This window comes from Gorilla gorilla, chromosome 7 (assembly GCF_029281585.2).
Source record: "Gorilla gorilla gorilla isolate KB3781 chromosome 7, NHGRI_mGorGor1-v2.1_pri, whole genome shotgun sequence".
NCBI classification, from domain to species: Eukaryota; Metazoa; Chordata; class Mammalia; order Primates; family Hominidae; genus Gorilla; species Gorilla gorilla.
Window position 1 is genome coordinate 106,428,867 of NC_073231.2, and position 19,100 is coordinate 106,447,966.

General features: G+C 41.8%; 1 protein-coding gene across 2 annotated transcripts in view; it reads right to left on the minus strand.

Annotated features, from left to right (window-relative positions):
• Nucleotides 1–19,100, minus strand: part of SNX31 (sorting nexin 31) — a 76,779-nt gene that overhangs the window by 18,415 nt on the left and 39,264 nt on the right. For both annotated transcript variants that reach the window (XM_063709001.1, XM_004047380.5), the window contains 3 exons: nucleotides 17,143–17,212; nucleotides 8,946–9,038; nucleotides 5,246–5,449 (listed from right to left, as the gene is read on the minus strand). In XM_063709001.1, coding sequence (XP_063565071.1) covers nucleotides 5,246–5,449; nucleotides 8,946–9,038; nucleotides 17,143–17,212 — 367 coding nt within the window. The remainder of the gene's footprint in view (nucleotides 1–5,245; nucleotides 5,450–8,945; nucleotides 9,039–17,142; nucleotides 17,213–19,100) is intronic.

Consider the following 19,100-nt stretch of genomic DNA (forward strand, 5'->3'; position numbering starts at 1 on the left):
AGACTAAAGATTACTCTGCAACTTCATTAAGGCGGGCAGACGCCTGTAGTCATAGCTACTCGGGAGGCTGAGGCAGGAGAATGGCTTGAACCTGGGAGGCAGAGCTTGCAGTAAGCCGAGATCGCGCCACTGCACTCCAGCCTGGGCAACAGAGCGAGACTCCGTCTCAAAGAAAAAAAAAAAAAGAAGGAAATAAAGCTTAAAAGCAAGCATCAAAAAAGTAAAACTGGCCAGGCATGGGGGCTCATGCCTGCAATCCCAGCACTTTGGGAAGGTGAGGCAGATGATTGCTTGAGGCCAGGAGTTCAGGACCAGCCTGGGAAACATAGCAAGACCCTGTTTCTACAAAAAATGAAAATTAGCTGGGCATAGGCACATGCTTGTAATCCCAGCTACTTGGGAGGCTGAGGAAGGAGGATCTCTTGAGCCCACAGGGTTGAGGCTGCGGTGAGCCATAATTGCGCCACTGCACTCCAGCCTGGGTAACAGAGTGAGACCCTGCCTCTTAAAAATAAAAATAAAAATAAAACCAATCCTAAGTAATGTAACTGCATGCCAGAATAAAATCTAATGCTCTTTAAAGGAATTCAATAAAATGCGACATTCAACAATGTAAAATTTGCAACGTTTAGCATGCCACAAAAAATTACTTGGCATGAATACGAGGAGGAAAATATGATCTGCAAACAGTAGAAAAATCAATCAATAGTACATACTCAATGTCAGATGATAAAAACAAACAAAAAAAAGCAAAAAGAAAAAAGTAATCAATCAGTAGAATTAGATCCAGAAATGACAGAGATGATGGAATTAGTAGCAAAAATATTGAAACTGCTATTTAAAGTATGTTCCATACACTCAGGAATTTGGAGAAAAATAGTAGCATGATAAGGAGAGAAATGGAAAATATAAAAAAGATCTAAACAGAACTTCTAGAGATGAAAAATACAACACTAGAAGTAAAAATGCACTGAATGGGATAAATAGCAATGTTAGACATTACAGAAGAAAATATCAATAATCTTAAAGCTACAGCAGTAGAAAGAACCACAAATAAAGCAGAGAGAGAAAAAATACTGAGATAAATGAAATCACAATGGGATACCGTGTCACATCTATCTACTAGGTTGGCTATAATAAAAAATTAATAACAAGTACTGGCAAGGATGAGGAGAAATCAAAACCCTCCACTGCTGCTGGGGATATAAAATGGTGCAGCCACTTTGGAAACTAGGCTGGCAGTTCCTCAAAAAGTTAAACACAGAATTATCATTTGATCCAATGATAATTCTACTCCTAGGTATATACTCAAGAGACATGAAAACATGCCTACACAAAAGCTTGTGCACAAATGTTCATAGCAGCATAATTCATAACAGCCAAAATATAGAAGCAACCCAAATGTCTATCAATGGATGAGTGGGTAGAATGTGCTATAACCATAAAGTGGAATATTATTTGTCCATAAAAAACAATAAAGTACTGATGATACATGCTACAAGAATGAACCTGGGAAACATGCTAAGTAAAAAGCTAGTCACAAGGATCACATATTATATGATTCCATTAATATAAAATATCCAGAATAGGCAAATCTATTCTATAGAGACAGAAAGTAGATTAGTGGTTTTTTAGGGCTGGGGGGATAGGAAAGTGACAACTAAAAGGTATGGGGCTTCTTTTTCAGGTGATAAAGTGTTCTAAAATTGATTGTGGTGATGGCTGCACAACTCTGTGAATATACTAAATACCGTACCATTGAATCGTATACTTTATATGGGTGAATTGTATGGTATGTGAATTATATCTCAATAAAGCTGTTACAAAGAAAGACACGTGTGATATTTGTGGGGGAATATACACATAGATCAGCCAAACAGAACAGAGAACCTAGAAACAGACCCATACAAACATGCCCAACTGATTTTTGACAAAGGTATATAAATAGCTTACTTGAGGACAGACAGTCATTTCAACAAATGGGTACTGGAGCAACCGGACCTCCAGAGGCAAACAAACAAACAAAAGGTTGGGGATGGGGGGATAACCACCTTATTTTTATTTTATTTTATTTTATTTTTTCGAGACAGGGTCTTGCTCTGTCTCCCAGGCTGGAGTGCAGTGGTGTGATCTTGGCTCACTGCAACCTCCCCCTCCCAGACTCAAGGGATTTTCCTGCCTCAGCCTCCCAAGTAGCTGGGATTACAGATGCGCCCCACCACGCCCAGCTAATTTTTGTAGTTTTAGTAGAGACAGAGTTTCTCCATGTTGGCCAGGCTGGTCTCAGACTCCTGACTTCAACCAATCTGCCCACCTCGGCCTCCCAAAGTGCTGGGATTATAGGCATGAGCCACTGTGCCTGGCCTGATAACCTTATCCTAAGTCTCATGCTCCATACAAAAATTAACTGAAAATGGATCATGAACTTACATGTAAAACCCCTAACTGTAAAACTTTTAGGAAAAAAAATAGAAAAACTTCAGCATCTATAACAGGATTTATCAAAGAGTTCTTGGACTTGACGGCAAAAGCACAATCCAAAAAAGGAAAACTGATTAATTAGATTTAATCAAAATGAAACATTTTTGATCTGCAAAAGACCTTGTTTAAGAGGACGAAAAACTATAGAGTGGGCCAGGTGTGGTGGCTCACACCTGTAATCCCAGCACTTTGGGAGGCTGAGGCAGGCAGATTGTTTGAGGTCAGGAGTTTGAGACCAGCCAGGACAACGTGGTGAAACCTCATCTCTACTAAAAATACAAAAAATTATCCCTGCCTGGTGGTGCATGCCTGTAATCCCAGCTACTTGGGAGGCTGAGGCAGGAGAATCCCTTGAACCTGGGAGGTGGAGGCTGCAGTGAGCTGAAATTGCACCACTGCACTCCAGCCTGGGCAACAGAGCAAGACTCTGTCTCAAAACAAAACCAAAACAAGGAAACAAACAAACAACAACAACAACAACAAAACCAAAACTATAGAGTAAGAGAAAATATTTGGAAACCAGATGGCCAACAAAGAACAAGTATCTAGAATACATAAAGAACTCTCAACACTCAACAGTAAAGAGCCAAACAATCCAATTCAAAAATGGGTAAAAGATATGAGAAGACATTTTACCAAAGAAGATATACAGATGGCAAATAAACACATGAAGATATTCGGCATCATAAGCCATAGTGAAATGCAAACTTAAGTCACAATGAAATATCTTTACACATATATTAGAATGACTACAATAAAAAAAATAGTGACAACACCAAATGCTGGTGAGAATGCAGAAAACTGGTTCACTCATACATTGCTGGTGGGAATGTAAAATGATATAGCCATTCTTAAAAACAATTCGGCAGTTTCTTTAAAAAGTAAACATGCAATTACCGTACAACCCAGCAATTGCACTTGTGGGCATTTATTCCAGAAAAATGAAGATTCATGGTCAGGCAAAAACCTGTATGTGAAGATTTATAGCAGCTCTATTCATAATAGCTAAAAACTAGAAACAACCAGAGGTTCTTCAATGAGTAAATGGTTAAGCAAACTTTGGCACATCCAGACCATGGACTGCTGCTCAACAATAAAAAGAGACAAACTACTGATATAGTCAGCAACCTGAATGAACTTCCAACAAATTATGCAGAGCAAAAATGAGCCAATCCCTAAGGCAATTGATATTTATAGAATGTTCTACCCAAAATGGAAGGCACATTCTTTTAAGATACATGTGAAACATTTACCAAGATAGATCAAATTTGGGGCCACAAAACACGTTTCCATACGTTTCAAAGGGCTAAGATCATACAATATATTTTTTCTGACCTCCAGGAGGAAAGAGTGGTGTAGGGAGAAGGATTAGGAAACTGTTCAATCCATCCACACACGGCATGTTGAGACCAAGCTGTGAGTGCGGAGATAGAGGGAATTTTTTTTTTTTTTTTTTTTCAGACGGGTCTCACTGTTGCCTAGGTTGGAGTGCAGTGGTAATCTCACCTCACTGCAGGTTCTGCCTCCCAGGCTCAAGGGATCCTCCCACCTCAGCCTCCCCAGTAGCTGGGACCACAGGCGCACACCACCATGCCTGGCTTATTTTTGTATTAGTTTGTAGAGATGGGATTTTGCCATGTTGCCTGGGCTGGTAAGGAAGACTTTTGAGGGACAGCAAAGTATAGAATGGATAGGTCTCCATTAGCACTTAAATGTGTAGGGTCAGAGAAAGAGAAAAGTCAGAGATAATTTCAAGATTTCTGGTTTGGCAATTAGGGTGTGGTAGTGGAAGTTCCCTTGACCAAGTAGGGAACACAGGCAGAAGAACCCCATGAAAGGCATAAGGAGGAAAGGACACGTCTGCTTCGGGGAAAGGCTGCATTTGAGATGTCTGTGAGACACCTGGTTGAAAGCATCCAGAGGTAGAAAAAACTGGGCCTTTGAGCAGGGTCTGGGCATTGATTTCAGAGAATATGTAGAGGAATGATGCTAGAATGCAATGCCAGAAACACCAGAATTTCAGGAATGCTCAGAGGGAGAAGTGGCCTACAAAAGTAGGGGAGAAAGGAGAGAGATCTTTGAGAAGTAAGAAATGGTTGACAGTATCGAATGCCACAGAGAGGTCAAGTATGAGCCCAGCTAAAAAATCCCCAGGGATTCCATGGATTTAACAAGTGGCTGTCATGCTTTGATAGCTTTTGTCCTCTATTAGTTAACCTCAGTTTCCTGTGTAAAGAGCATAACACCACTTAGCTCACTGGGGTCTTACAGGCTGAATTAAATAATAGATGAGACAGTGCAGCGCAGCCCCTGGTACAAAGTGGGCACTCAATAAATCTAATAAGGGTTTCTCTTGGGAGAAGCTGGCAATGCAAGCATGATGCCAAGGTGTTGTAAGAAGAGCTCTGCCAGTCAGTGCCAGTCTTGAAGGGTAGAGACCTTGTCAACACTGAGCACGTAGTAAGTGCTCAATAAATGGTAGCTGTTATTGCCATCTGCTGTTATTACTACAGCCACCCTTCAAGCAGTAGGGAGGCCTGTTGTTAGGAAGGTGGAAAGATCAATGTCTCTGCTTCTCTGGGCGGGGAACGTGCATCAGACTACAGATAGGTTTTACCACTAGGTGATATTTAATGTGGCTTAGATGTCACTCCACTCAAGGTACAGATTCAAATGGCAAACCTGTCTCCCTAGTGTCAACTTTGTCATCCAAGGGCACTAGGATTTTTAAGTCATGGGCAAAGCATGGTGCCAAGATACTCACAAGGAAAGTGACCTGCCAGCACTTCACCCTGCTCATCTGGAAAACGATGTCTTGGGTCTGGCTGTCAGGCAGGGTGATGCAGCAGCTGATCTCATTATTGCCAACAGAAAGAACAGCTCCAGAGCCTGATTCTGGGTAGTCACAGGTACAAGGATCCAGCTGCAGGTATCCATAGTGCCGTACCTCCCGGGCCAGCTCCAAAAACTGCTCCAAAGAGGGTGATGTGGGGGGAGGGGAGGCAAGAGGAAGCAAAAGACCACTTGAAACAGATGAAAACCTCATGTCAGAAACTACTGCCATTCTAGGATAATACATGGAACTGAGTCATAGTGAAAGCTCCTTTTCTTGATCCTACACATAGAGATAATGCCCCTGGTGCTCACCAGAAGCCCAGGGGAAATTCATGGAGTGTCCTTCCAGGGAAGGGACCATTCCTGCCTCTTTCACCACTGTGTCCCTGCCCCTGTTATGGTGCTTGGTACACAGTGGAAATGAAAATATTCCATGAGTAAATGAAGAATGAAGAAAAGAGTCCATAAAATGGATGAACAGATATGATTCTGTCTCAGCAGATTATAATGGCAAGTAAACAAAAAAGTGTATATTGGCTTTTTTTTTTAGACGGAGTCTCGTTCTATCACCCAGGCTGGCGTGCTGCGGCACGATCTCGGCTCACTGCAACCTCCGACTCCCTGGTTCAAGTGATTATCCTGCCTCAGCCTCCCAAGTAGCTGGGATTACAGGCACGTGCCACCACACCCAACTAATTTTTGTATTTTTAGTGGAGACAGGGTTTCACCATGTTGGCCAGGATGGTCTTGATCTCCCGACCTTGTCGCGATCCACCTGCCTGAGCCTCCCAAAGTGCTGGGATTACAGACGTGAGCCACTGTGCCTGGCCTAAAATGTTGGCTTTTAAAAAACTAAGCTGAGATCTACGTAGGAAGAAAAGTGGTTCATTTCTACAGGCTGCTTTATATGATGGTGGTAGTAATTGCCAGAGAAAGAGATTTTAGAAATGGCAATGAGGGCACGAGCTGGTCTGCTTTCTAAATAGAATTCCAGAGATCCCCCAGTTGCCCAGGGAAGACTTTTAAAATTTAGCTTTTCCCTCTGCTTCTGAAGTAACCTAAGAACTGAGGACAGCTGCATTCACACCACTGATCAAGGCATCCTGTCACATTAATGTCTGTCCAGGGCTTTCCATTTTGTTAATGATTGCATTTAAATAAGCTGGTATAGGTTTGGTGAACTCCACTCTGTTCTTCCAGCTTTCGCCATGGGCCTGGCCTAATGGTATGTGAGATGTGCATGTGGAGAACAGAGTTCCCACTTTAGCACATGGTTAAATCAGAAAGAAGACTACCTAGTGACAACTTGTGATCCTTTCCTGAAGCAAGGTAACTCACACCTCCTTTACAGGGACTCCGGAGGCGTTCTCTGATACAGTGAAACAGGCCGAGTCAGAAGCAGTAAGGGACAGCTGACTCCTGATCTCATGCTGGCAGGAGTATTCAAAGCCACTGTCCCATCCAGCCACATGTGCCAGCTCATTGTGCTATGGTCCAAGCTTCAGCTTGGGAGATGCATTAAGGTGCTGGCCTTCAGTTGGGTCAGTGAGAGACATCAGAAAGGACAGGTTGTAAGTACATGGTACTTGTGCAGTGATTGGGGGCAGGAGCTGAGTCATCTTGTCACAGAGCAGACAGAGAGTAGTGTCATGCTTTTGCTACAACACTTTCTAAGTGATATGGTATAAATTTATAATTGTTTATCTTATTGTTTGATAACACTTCTTTAAAATTGTAATAATCTCTTGGCTGCAATGAGCTAAAAGAAAGGAAAGTGTTTGTTTAATTAAAAGTGAAGCTCTATTTTGCAAGAAAGTTGGTGATGAGTAAGTAACTTATGTAAAATGCCTGTTGGCATTTGACATTCGATAAAAGGGTGTTGTGATATTACTAACTATATGAACACCAGAAGACAGGATTCTACAAGGATTCTCTACTTGAAAATTAGTTAAGATTGTACCTAAAAAAGACAATTTAACATACACAGCTGCAGAAAGTATGTTTATATTAATATATTTTCATTTTGATCAGGGATTGGTAAACTTTTATGTAAAGAACCATCTAGTAAATATTTTCAGCTATACAGACATATGGTCCCTGTTGCAACTACTTACCTCTGCCACTGCAACACAAAAGCAGCCTTAGACAATACATGAATGAATGATTGTAACTGTGTGCCAATAAAACTTTATTTGCAAAAAAAGTGGCCCATGGACCACAGCCTTTCTCTGATTTAGATCAAATGACTCTTTTTTAAGTTAATTTCATTCATTTCACTTCCAAGTTTTCTTGTACAGAAAGTATAGTTGTTAATGTTTTTGCTCCATTAGCAGAAGAACTTGACAAACAAATAATGTTGGTTACGTATCAGTACATGTAGATGCTTTGAGAGAAAGTAAATCTCAATAATAATTAAATTTTTTGATTCAATTTATGTACTCAAAGCAAAGCTTTTTTAAAATAGCATTATTACAAATAGTATGGTAAATTCAGATAAAATGTTTATCATAGAAGATAAAATTTATTTTGTGGAAAAACTACAAATACACATTTTGGCAGGGCATGGTAAGAACAATAGTCTTACTAAATTAAGAAGTTTATAGGGCAGATATGTGTGAAGACTTGGTTGTGGTGTACACAGTTTGTAATTGCATATGAAGTAACAGCGATATTCTATCCATCAAAATAGAAGCTGCACTTGTCAAAATTTACAAACACACAGAGAAACTGAACTCTTTTTTGTGTGTGTGACAAAGCTGAGGTAGAACACTGGGCTGGCAGGTGGGGGGGATACTAAATTGTGGCAGTATGTGCCTTTCCTTTTTCTCTTTTTGCAGTTCATCAATAAAAATCTCAAAGGTCTGAGCCTTTGAAGAATTATTTTCTGTTACGTATAAATGAGTCCTCTAAATTTTGGTTGTATTTTGTTCAAAAATCAATGTTGCAGTTGTGAACATTGGCAAAGTCAAAAGAATTTTTAAAAAGACAACACAACAAAACAGAGGCCATTTCTTCTGTTAAAATACGTCTTGTCAGACACATTCACTGCTTGGGGGCAGGAGGTATGTGATTTGGTAACACCTTTACGGAAACTTTAAAAATGAATGTTTAGAAATATATCCTAAGGAATAATAGAACACATACTCAAAGAGGATGTTGGTTGAAATGTTCAGGGACTTCAGCCAGGAACTGTACCAGGTGCTGTGAATACACAGAGTATGTATAAATTATACACAGCCCTGGGCCTCATGGCTCTTGCTGCCAAAGTGATTTATAGCAGCAAGAGCTGGAAACAACCTGACTTCCAGTAATAGAAAAGTGGTTAGCCAAACGATAATATAACCATAAAATGGAATACTCTGTAGTCACTAAAAATAATGCGGAGGATCTATATTAATTAACTCAGCAGAGGACTCACAATATACCGTCTGTATTTTTTTTAGAATCTTTAAACAATAAGCTTTTATTAATTCTGTACTCAGAACAATCAATGAAGATATTCTTATTTTTTTAAAAAGAGCTCCACTTTTAGTGCTTGGTAGGTTTATCAGTTACAGAAACAGTTCAATTCTAATATGTTTCTTTAACTCCCTTTCAAGGGATTTCTCTTGGAGCAATATTTGATTCACCTTTGTTTGATTGTCTTCTTTCTGGAAAGCTTCTAATTTCTGCCTCTGTGCCTGTGTGGGTTTGGCCCATCCTTTTTCAATGTCCTGTATTGCCTTAAAATAACATAAGTTGTAAAATTAGCAGTCTTAGCAGAAATTAATCAATCTGACAAAAACATACTCTTGTATGAGGGGATATAAAAACAAACCCAAGTGGATATATATTTAGGGATTTAGCATATTATAAGTCTTATTTTTTAAATTAGTAAGAAGAGATTGTTCAACAGCTTGGGGACAATTGGCAACACTTGGCAAAAAAGAAAATAAAATTAGCTCTTTCCCCACACCACCTAATCAAATAAATTCCAGATAAAGATTTAAATGTATAAGACCATAAAAGAATCAGGAAAAAAATAAAGGTAAATATTTTTATCTGATCTTGAGGTAGGGAATATCTTTTTTAAGATATAAAAACAAAATGTCATAATGAAGAAATAGTCATATATAATTATGTGAAACATAAAACTTCTGTACCTGAAAACCAACAACAACAAAACTAAGAATCAAATGGAAAAACAAGGAAAATGATTGCATCATATATATCAAACAGTTGATATTTATATAAAGCAATAGGAAAAATGTAAGCATCACCAAAAGGAAAATGGGCAACAGCTATGTATTGGCAATTGACAAAATGGAGTTCCAAATAATAAGTATATTTGAATCATAAACACAGATATTGGAAAAAATATATTGATAAGGTCATTACTGCTATTGTTTATAACAATGCAACATTTTCAACTTGATAGTGGCAAACACATGTATAGTGCTTACTATGTGTCAGGCAATGTTCTAATTGCTTCAGAACAAGTCAATCCTTACAGCCACCCTGTGATGTAGGTACTGTTATGAAATGCCCCAAAATAGGCAACTGAGTTTGGGTATAACTAAATAATAGGCTATGCTATCATTAAAAATTACACAGAATATTTAACAACATGGGAATGTGTGTAATGTGCATGAAAAATATCAAATTGCCAAGTAAGAGTCTAGTAGACCCTAATTTTTATAAAACAACAAAAAATAAATATAAAACAACACAAAACCCTCATATGGATACTTACAAGTCAAGGAAATGGATGTGCAAATACATGAAATGTATGAAATAAATATACCCAAAGAGTTAATCAATAGTTTATATATCTGGTTGATTTAAGATTTGGGGTGACATCTACTTTCATTTTTGAACTCTTCCACATTTGCAAACTTTTTATAAGATAAAAACGAATTTCACATTAAAAAAATTAAAGTTGAATATATTGTTGGGTCCTGTCTGGTCAGCCTAGGGTAACCATCATCAGCAAGTGTTCCCAAACTCCAAATCCCTAATGGGGTTCTTGGTTGCTTCCTAATCCACTGCAGGCTTCAGCAGAATGACACTGGGCTCAAAGGCAGAAATCGCCTTGAAGGCAATGGCCCCCTGTGGAAGCACGTCAGGACTGTGGTGAAGCAACATGAAACGTGGAAGTAACAAAGCCTGTTGTCTCAGCCTACCCTCCCTGAGCTAGGCACCTTTTCCTGTGCTCTTTCTCTCTCCTCTCCGCACCCAGCTCCCTTCCCCTTTAGCCAGTCTGGCCCTGAGGAGGCCGTGGAATCAGCTGTCCACTTCCTCAGCCACACACACTCGGCCTGTGCTGCTCTAACTTGTCATGACAGGGCAGAATTTGCCATTGTCCCTCAGTTAGGCTGTCAACCCCTAAGGGAAGACCCCGCGCCCGTCGTCTCAGTGTGCCTTGCCCAGTGTCCTACATACGGCAATGCCCAGCAATTCTTTGCCAATTATCAGGTGCTTATTTTCACCTTAGTCTGAACATAAGCCTATCTGTTACATCCCTCAGTGATATTGGCAGGCTATGCTTTATCTCCCAGAGAAGAATGAAAAGCTAAATATGCCTTAAATATTGCTGTTTAGGCTGGGGGAAAAGGACATGGGATTTAGAGAGGAGAAGAAAAATAACAATATTTGTTGAAAACTTGTTTTAGATCGATTTTATCATTGACTTTTTCCCAACTACAGTGGTCCCCCTTATCCTCAGGGGACACTATCCAAGACTCCCAGGAGGGATGCCTGGTACTGTCATGGATAATACCAAACTCTATATATAGTATGTTTTTTTCCTGCATATACATACCTATGATAAAGTTTAATTTATAAATTAGGCACAGTAAGAGATGAACAACAATAACTAATAAGAAAATAGAACAAGTATAACAATATGCCAGCATCACTACTCTTGCACTTTAGGGCCATTATTAGGTAAAACTGGGGCCTTGAACACAAGTGTTGGGATACCAGGATGGTGATAACTGAGATCACTACTAAGTGACTGACGGGTGGATGATGCAGACAGCACGAAGAAACTGGACAAAGAGATGATTCGTGTTCCGGGCCAGCAAGACATTTCATCATACTACTTAGAATGGCATGCAATTTAAAACTTATGAATTGTTTATTTCTGAAATTTTTTCACTTAATATTTTCAGACCATGCTTGACTGCAGGTAACTGAAACCACAGAAAGCAAGACCAAGAATAAGGGGGGCCTACTCTGTTCTGTGGGAAGGAACAATACCACCATTTTACAGATGAGTAAATTGAGGTTCAGAGAGGTTACGATGTTCAAGATGACCCAGCGAGTAAGTGGCAGGAGTTAGAGCAAACCCAGGTCTGGACACTACACCAAGCCCTCCTTCCCTTGCCCAAGCCACTGAATCCTTACCAGGTAGGCAGCTACCCACCCCAAGGCTTTCTCTGTGTCGCCAATTCTTCATCAAACCAAACCTACAGACCATACGAGAAAGCATGGTGTGAAGAACGAAACGCTGCCTTCTTTCCTGAATTGTACTTGATGGTAGAGCCCAGTAAGGGCTGTTGGCACAAGGGAACAATATCAAAAAGAAGGGATGGCTGTGTAAAGATAAACAGGAGTCACAGCAGTAAGTACTAATCCAAGACCTGTCATTCACCATCAGAGTAACTGGATCCTCAGACAGAGATGCAGATGTCTTACAGCAAAGGTAATGTAACTGTTTTGTTTCATTACCTCTTTTTTTTTTTTTTGAGACGGAGTTTTGCTCCTGTTGCCCAGGCTGGAGTGCAATGGCACAATCTCGGCTCACTGCAACTTCCACCTCCCGGGTTCAAGTGATTCTCCTGTTTCAGCCTCCCAAGTAGCTGGGATTACAGGCATGCGTCACCATGCCCAGCTAATTTTTTGTCTTTTTAGTAGAGATGGGGTTTCACCATGTTGGTCAGGCTGGTCTCGAACTCCTGACCTCAGATACCTCGGATGATTGGCCTGCCTTAGCCTCCCAAAGTTCTGGGATTACAGGCATGAACCACCACACCCGGCCTTTTTTTTTTTTTTTTTTTTTTTTTGAGACAGCCTTACTCTGTTGCCCAGGCTGGAGTGCAGTGGTGTGATCTCATCTCACTGCAGTCTCCGCCTCCTGGGCTTAAGCCATACTCTTGCCCCAGCCTCCCGAGTAGCTGGGACTACAGGCATGTGCCACCACACCTGGCTAATTTTTGTATTTTTAGTAGAGACGGGGGTTCACCACATTGGCCAGGCTGGTCTCAAACTCCTAATCTCAGGTGATCTGCCCACCTCTGCCTCCCAAAGTGCTGGAATTATAGGCGTGAGCCACTGCGCCCAGCCTTATATCATTACCTTTGAAAAGAGTTGACCCTGATTGTGGGTTCACAAGTCATCACTCAAATGTGATATTATACAGTGCCTCACTCTGAGTAGGTCCAGACAATGAGAGTCGAGTCTAGACAAGTCTACTCAGTTACACGGTTCCCTGAACACTGGCTGAGAGGGGCGTATGCAGAACTGAACTTAAAAAATCAAGCATCCTAAAGGTGCTGCAGATAGAAAAAAAGAAAAAATAATAAAATTAAAAATTTTAAAAATCAAGCAAAATCACATAAGCCATAGTCTTCCTGAGCTTCAGTCTCACACGCTCTAGTGTCCTCTGCAGAGGGCACAGTAGTGAGAAATGGAGGTCATATGCCTCTCAAAGGCGGGCACTGGCCACTCGGCTCTGGCGAAAGCATGGTGGAGAAGGGCAAGGGACGTGTGTGCCTGGACAAGGTCACCAGGCCATAGGGGAGTCAGGAAGCCAAAGGTCAGCTCCCCTCCACTCACCAAGCCATGGGCCCCGATGCAGGACTAGCCCCACCTGGAGGATGGGGTGCCTTTTTCTAATTTGCATCACTGTCCAGGCCAGCAATGGCCCTGCTGAAATGCAGGCCCAGAATTGACTGAGCCTTCAAAATTTATACTTACTTATAGTTTTAAATGCAATCTCTCATTTTTAAACTCAGGTTAAAAGAGGAGCAGAAGAAAGGAAACAGGCTGTGGGAATTCAGTTGACTCATTGGATATCACTGGGCACATCTGCTTTAGAAAATCAAAGCTGTGCCCCTTAATAGTTAATTATGATGGCTCCATTATTTATCAGAACTCAAGAGCTTTTCATGTTAACTTTTTTAAAGGATGACTGCTTCTTAGTCTTTTTTTTTTTTTTTTGGACACAGTCTCGTGCTGTCACCCAAGCAGGAGTACAGTGACATATTCTTGGCTCCCTGCAACCTCTGCCTCCTGGGTTCAAGTGATTCTCCTGCCTCAGCCTCCTGAGTAGCTGGGACTACAGGCGTGCGCCACTGTGCCCAACTAATTTTTGTATTTTTAGTAGAGATGGAGTTTCACAATGTTAACCAGGCTGGTCTTGAACTCCTGACCTCAGGTGATCCACCTGCCTTGGCCTCTCAAAGTGCTGGGATTACAAGTGTGAGCCACCATGCCTGGCCACTTCTTAGTCTTTCACATATCCCAGGCACCCAGGACACAGGAGGAATGAGACAGTCTCTGCCCTTGGCCATTCAGAGTCTGGTTGGGAGAAGTGGGAGGAAGGTAGGAATTTTCTTCTGGGGAGAGCCAAGGCAGGCCTCCCAAAAGAGGCAGTGACTATGGTCCTGACTCTCCTGCTGACCTTGGACCCACCTTTGACTTCTTAGCTCCTCTACCCAGATTCAGGGAACAATGATGATGATGATGATGATGATGATGATGATGATGATGATGATGATGATAATGATGATGATAAAGATTATTATGACATCAACTACAATTTTTTGGAGACTTTGCCAGGCAATGAGCTAAGGTTTGTATGACAGTCTGTTAAAGCTTGGAGAAAACTTAGAGATTATGTTAGTTCCACCTCGTCTCAACAGGGAGATGTCGTGGTTCAGAAGGATGTGGTGGCTGGCCCAGGGTCACCCAGAGAGAGGATCAGTGTCAGAGCAAGGGACAGAATTCATTTCTGAAACTGCAATTCAGTGTGCCTCCCATGAAGCCACGTTTTTTTAGCTTTGAGCAGTGGAAGTACCATCATCTGTTTCCCTCTAGTTATAAATCTTTAATGAAAACAGATTTAAAAAGTCACATTATGATGCTCGAAGCTCTGAACTCTCATCACAATGAGAAGCAAAAGACATGCCATAAAGATGATATTTCCCACAGGAATGATATTAGAATTATGTGATGCAATCTCATCCAAGGACATGGTATCAAACCAGACACAGCTAATAATGTATCATAATAGCAAGGATACAGTAGCAAGGATGGGCCTCAATAAACACTTAAAGTGGAAAAATTCTTCTCTAACTCATATCAAGTACACTGAACATGATTTTTTTTTTTTTGAGACAGGTTCTTGGTATGTTGCCCAGACTGGAGTGTAATGGCGTGATCACATCTTAAGTGACTTCCGCCTTCTGGGCTCAAGCCATCCTCCTACCTCAGCCTCCTGAGTAGCTGGGACCAAAGGCACACACCATCATGCCTGGCTGACTTTTACATTTTTGGTAGAGATGGGATTTTGCCATAGTGCCCAGGCTGGTCTTGAACTCCTGAGCTCAAGTAATCCACCTGCTTCAGCCTCTCAAAGTGCTGGGATTACAGGTATGTGCCCCCGTTTCCAGGCTGAACATAATTATACACGGATTAATGTATAGTACGGAATGAACTCAAAGCTATATTCTAGCCATAAAAATACAATGGTGAACATTAAACATTTAATAAGTGGTATTTTGATTTGCCCTCTTAGAATTTAGAAGAGCTTTAGGGTCTTGATCTCTAAAAGTTACTTAAGGAGGCATGGGCTAAGTTTCTTTCCCTCTTCTACGCCCTCTGGTAAGCCAGGGTATCAAAATCCACCCATTGACCTTTTTCTGTACCCAAAGTACCACAGTAGGTTTTATTAACATTCCACTTGAAAAGCTCATTAAAAGTAATAACTTATCCACCATCTCTCTCTCTCCTGAGTTTATAAAAGCTACCGAGTGTAGCAGCTTAGAATCACGCTAAATAAAGGCCAGGCCACCTGTAGATAAGTGTTGTTAAATTTCTTTAGCTACATCCTCTATTAATCCAAACCCACTACTCAATCTTTTGACAGCAAATCTAATGTTTTTCTTCCTGAAAGTGTGGATGGTACCAACTGCCTTACAGAGTTGTTATGAAGCTCCAATGACATAATGCACTTAATTAATACGATGCCAGGCCCACCAAAGGGCTTAATGCTGACATCGTGCCCGGAACAATTCCAGGTTCTGGGGATGCAGCAGTGAACGAATAAATACCCACTTTCATGGAGAAATCATTCCAGTAGGGAGAGAGTAAACAAATATACACAACACACACACATACTTACATTGGCAGATGGTAGAAATGCTACAGAGGAAAAAGAAAAAGGACATTGGGATTTGGGGTTTAGCCTGAGTGAGATGGAAAGTCTGGGAGGGGTTGGAGCAGGGCAGGGCTGTGACCCACCACCCTGCCTGCTGCCTGAGAATAGACTGTGAGACGTTCTCAGGGAACTCACTGAAAGAAGCTTCTGAGCTTTCTTCCCAGAATTGTGGAGCCAAGCCTGGAAAAGATCAGGTCTCCGAAGATGGCGGTGTGGTGAGTGTGAACACCTGGGGCAGCTGGTGACCTGGGTGTGTATGTTGGCAGCAGCACCGGCTGACCATTCCATGACTTGGCCGAAGCTTCATCACACGAGGCAGGAGAAGGGAAGGAACTGAGGCCAAGCTCGAAATTTACTTTATTAGAGGCTGGGGGTAGGAGTAGGTAGAGCCAACTACATAATTTTCAGGGTCTACCTAGCGCAAAATGAAAATGTTGTTCAAAAATTAAAAATTTTGGGTAATGGGCACAAAAAAATAGAATGAAGAAGACCTAGTATTTGCTAGCACAACAGGATGACTATAGTAAACAAAATTAATTGTACATTTAAAAATAACTAAAGGAGTATAATTGGAGTGTTTGTAACATAAAGGATAAATGCTTGAGGAAATAGATACCTTATTTACCCTGATGGGATTATTACACACTGCATGCCTGCATGAAAATATCTCATGTACCCCATAAATATTATATATATACCTACTATGTACCAATGAAAATTTAATTTTTTAAAATAAAAACTAAAAATAAAATGAAGAATTTCAAGATGGTAACCGCGATCATTACAGGAGCATGGGTTCTCTGAGCCCGGAGCCCAATGCAACTGCGCAGGCCACACGCCCACCCAGCTGGAGCCAATGGCAGGCAGGTTGCTTGTTGGCTCAGGGGCAAGAAGGCTATGCTAGAGTGAGATTTAAGGATCACGTGTGACTTTAAGTTATCAGGGATATCCTTTCTAGGCTCATGATGACAGTGTGTCAGCTGCAAATTCAGAGATGGATTGTTAAAATGGAGATAGAATTCCTTTTCTCTCTCTAAACTCCTCTACTTTTTACATTTTATTGTTATCGTGGTAAAATATATACAACGTAACTTGTCATTTTAACTGTTCACAAAATTCAGAGTCATTATATACATTCACAATGTTGGATAATCATCACTGCTATTTAGAGCTAAAACTTTTTTTTATCATCCCCCAACAAAAACTTGTACCCATCAAACAATAACAACTTCTTCTCCACTCCCCACAGCCCCTGGTAATCTCTGTTCTACTTTCTGTCTCTATGAATTTGCCTATTTTAGGTATGGAGGTAGAATTATTAACTGCCACATAATTTTTTTAGTGACTCCAAGCCAACATGGCCTATGATCTATGGTGCTGTCTGAGCTCTTGGTGACCCTCACCTGCATGTAGAGCAAATCTACCGCCACCCTGCAGTCCATCAGCACGGAGTCGAGGGATGGATCCATATACCTGCAAAATTCAGGAGCGTGAAATTCATTCCTGTGACATGGCCCATGGGCACACCTGGCAAGTGCTTTGGAAAGTGGTGGCCCTCTACCCTATGAACCAGGGCCCCCTTTTCTAACAAAGCCACACCTCCACTTGCCCAGCTTTCACTCTGCCTCTCCACCTCTTTTGTTTCCTAATTTCTTTACACTGTAAGCTCTTGCCTGGAGGGCTCTAAGAGTAAAGAGGCACAAAAATAAAGCTTTAGGGGAATGGTCTGCATCCCTGTTCACATTCAGCCTCACTCTTGGCCACCAAGATGTGGATTCCCTTTCTCCACCGCACAGTACCTGGCATAGTCAACTGCCCCACATAGACCTACCCCCATATTCACCACCCTGCAGCAGGGCCACCCTCATCTCTTGCCTGAGCTGCTCTGGGAGCCTCCTTTCCAGGCTTTCTGTCTCAGCCACACGCCCTTAATCTGATGCTCCACATTCTAACCAGAGTGGTCTTTCCTGTGAAACTTTTCAGACTCTCATTGTTCCTGGAGTTAGATATTTATTCTACTCACTTTCAAGGCCCTTCCGGGGACCACCCCCACTTTCATTTCCAGTTCCATTTCTCACCAACCCCACCACCAATGCTACATTCCAACCATGTTTTCTCTCCTCTCTCCCTGCCTGGAAGACCAAGGCCCTCACCAGTCTCCTCCCCTGACTGATTGGCCTTTCTTTGCAAGCCTTATGCAGTGCCCCCTCCTCTGGTCCCTACTCCCCAAGGCTGTATTAGCCGCCTGTCCACTGTGCTTCCTCTACACCCTGAGTTTATTCCAATTGCCACTCTGATTAAGTTTTCTTGACACCATCTGTGAAGAACCCCAAGGCCAGGGGCCTATCCAGAGTTGCCCCTCTGCATCTTGACAGAGTGATTTGCAAATAGCAGGGGCTCCGTGTCTGCCTGTCAGATCCAGAATCACAAGGAACTGAAATTAATGACTGTAGAAGCACAGTAGCATGTTAAGAAGGAACTGAAACTGTCAGGAAAGGGTACCTATGGCTGATCTCTACCAACCAGAAGGCAGAGGCAAGCAGAGTTGCTAGGCTCAGAATAGGGTGAATAGACCAATGGGGTTGGCTTAGATCAGGAAAGGGATAAATATGGTGCTTGAAGGTCAACTTCATTCTGGGGTGGGGAGAAGTAACTGAAGCATCCCTACTTACATTCCAGGTAACTATGCACCCACACATCCCAGAGGCCCCTGTGTGCAGAGAATAGACCCATCCCAGATTGGGGCTCTCACGGGCCAGCACAGGTACCCTCTGGCCTGGAGGAAGCCATATCATCATCATTGGAGAGATGCACCCAGGCATCTCTCCTTAAGGACAGAGAAGTCCTTAAGATGCCCCTTAGGCCTCACTGAGGCTTCACCTGCTGGGAATCACTCAGCTTTTGGAGCTAGCCTTCCAGCTCCCACGCGGCAAGACTTCCCTCTGGAAAGAGGGCAAGGCACCTGCAGGAGCCTATGCCAGAATCTCCCCTCCAGAGACCTGATCCTCAGCTCTGACAATAGAAGTGGAACCTCCTTTCTTCCCAGTTCCCATCAACAGAGGCAATCTGCCTAGATCTGAGATGCTGGCTAATAATTTGGGGTAGATGTTTTCTCTTGCACGTATCATCTAGAGTTTACGTATTTAAAAAAGACATAGGCAATGCCTAATTTCTAATTCAAGCTTCAAGGTAAGAAACAGAATCATCATCTCTCCTTTAATCTCAGGTTTTATGAAGAGCACATGAGTGAAAATCTAAGCCTCAAAGATTTTTTTTTTTTTTTGCTTCCTATAATCACCATCATCATCAATATAACAGTCACAAACATGACCAAAACTTACTGAGCATATGGGACTATTTT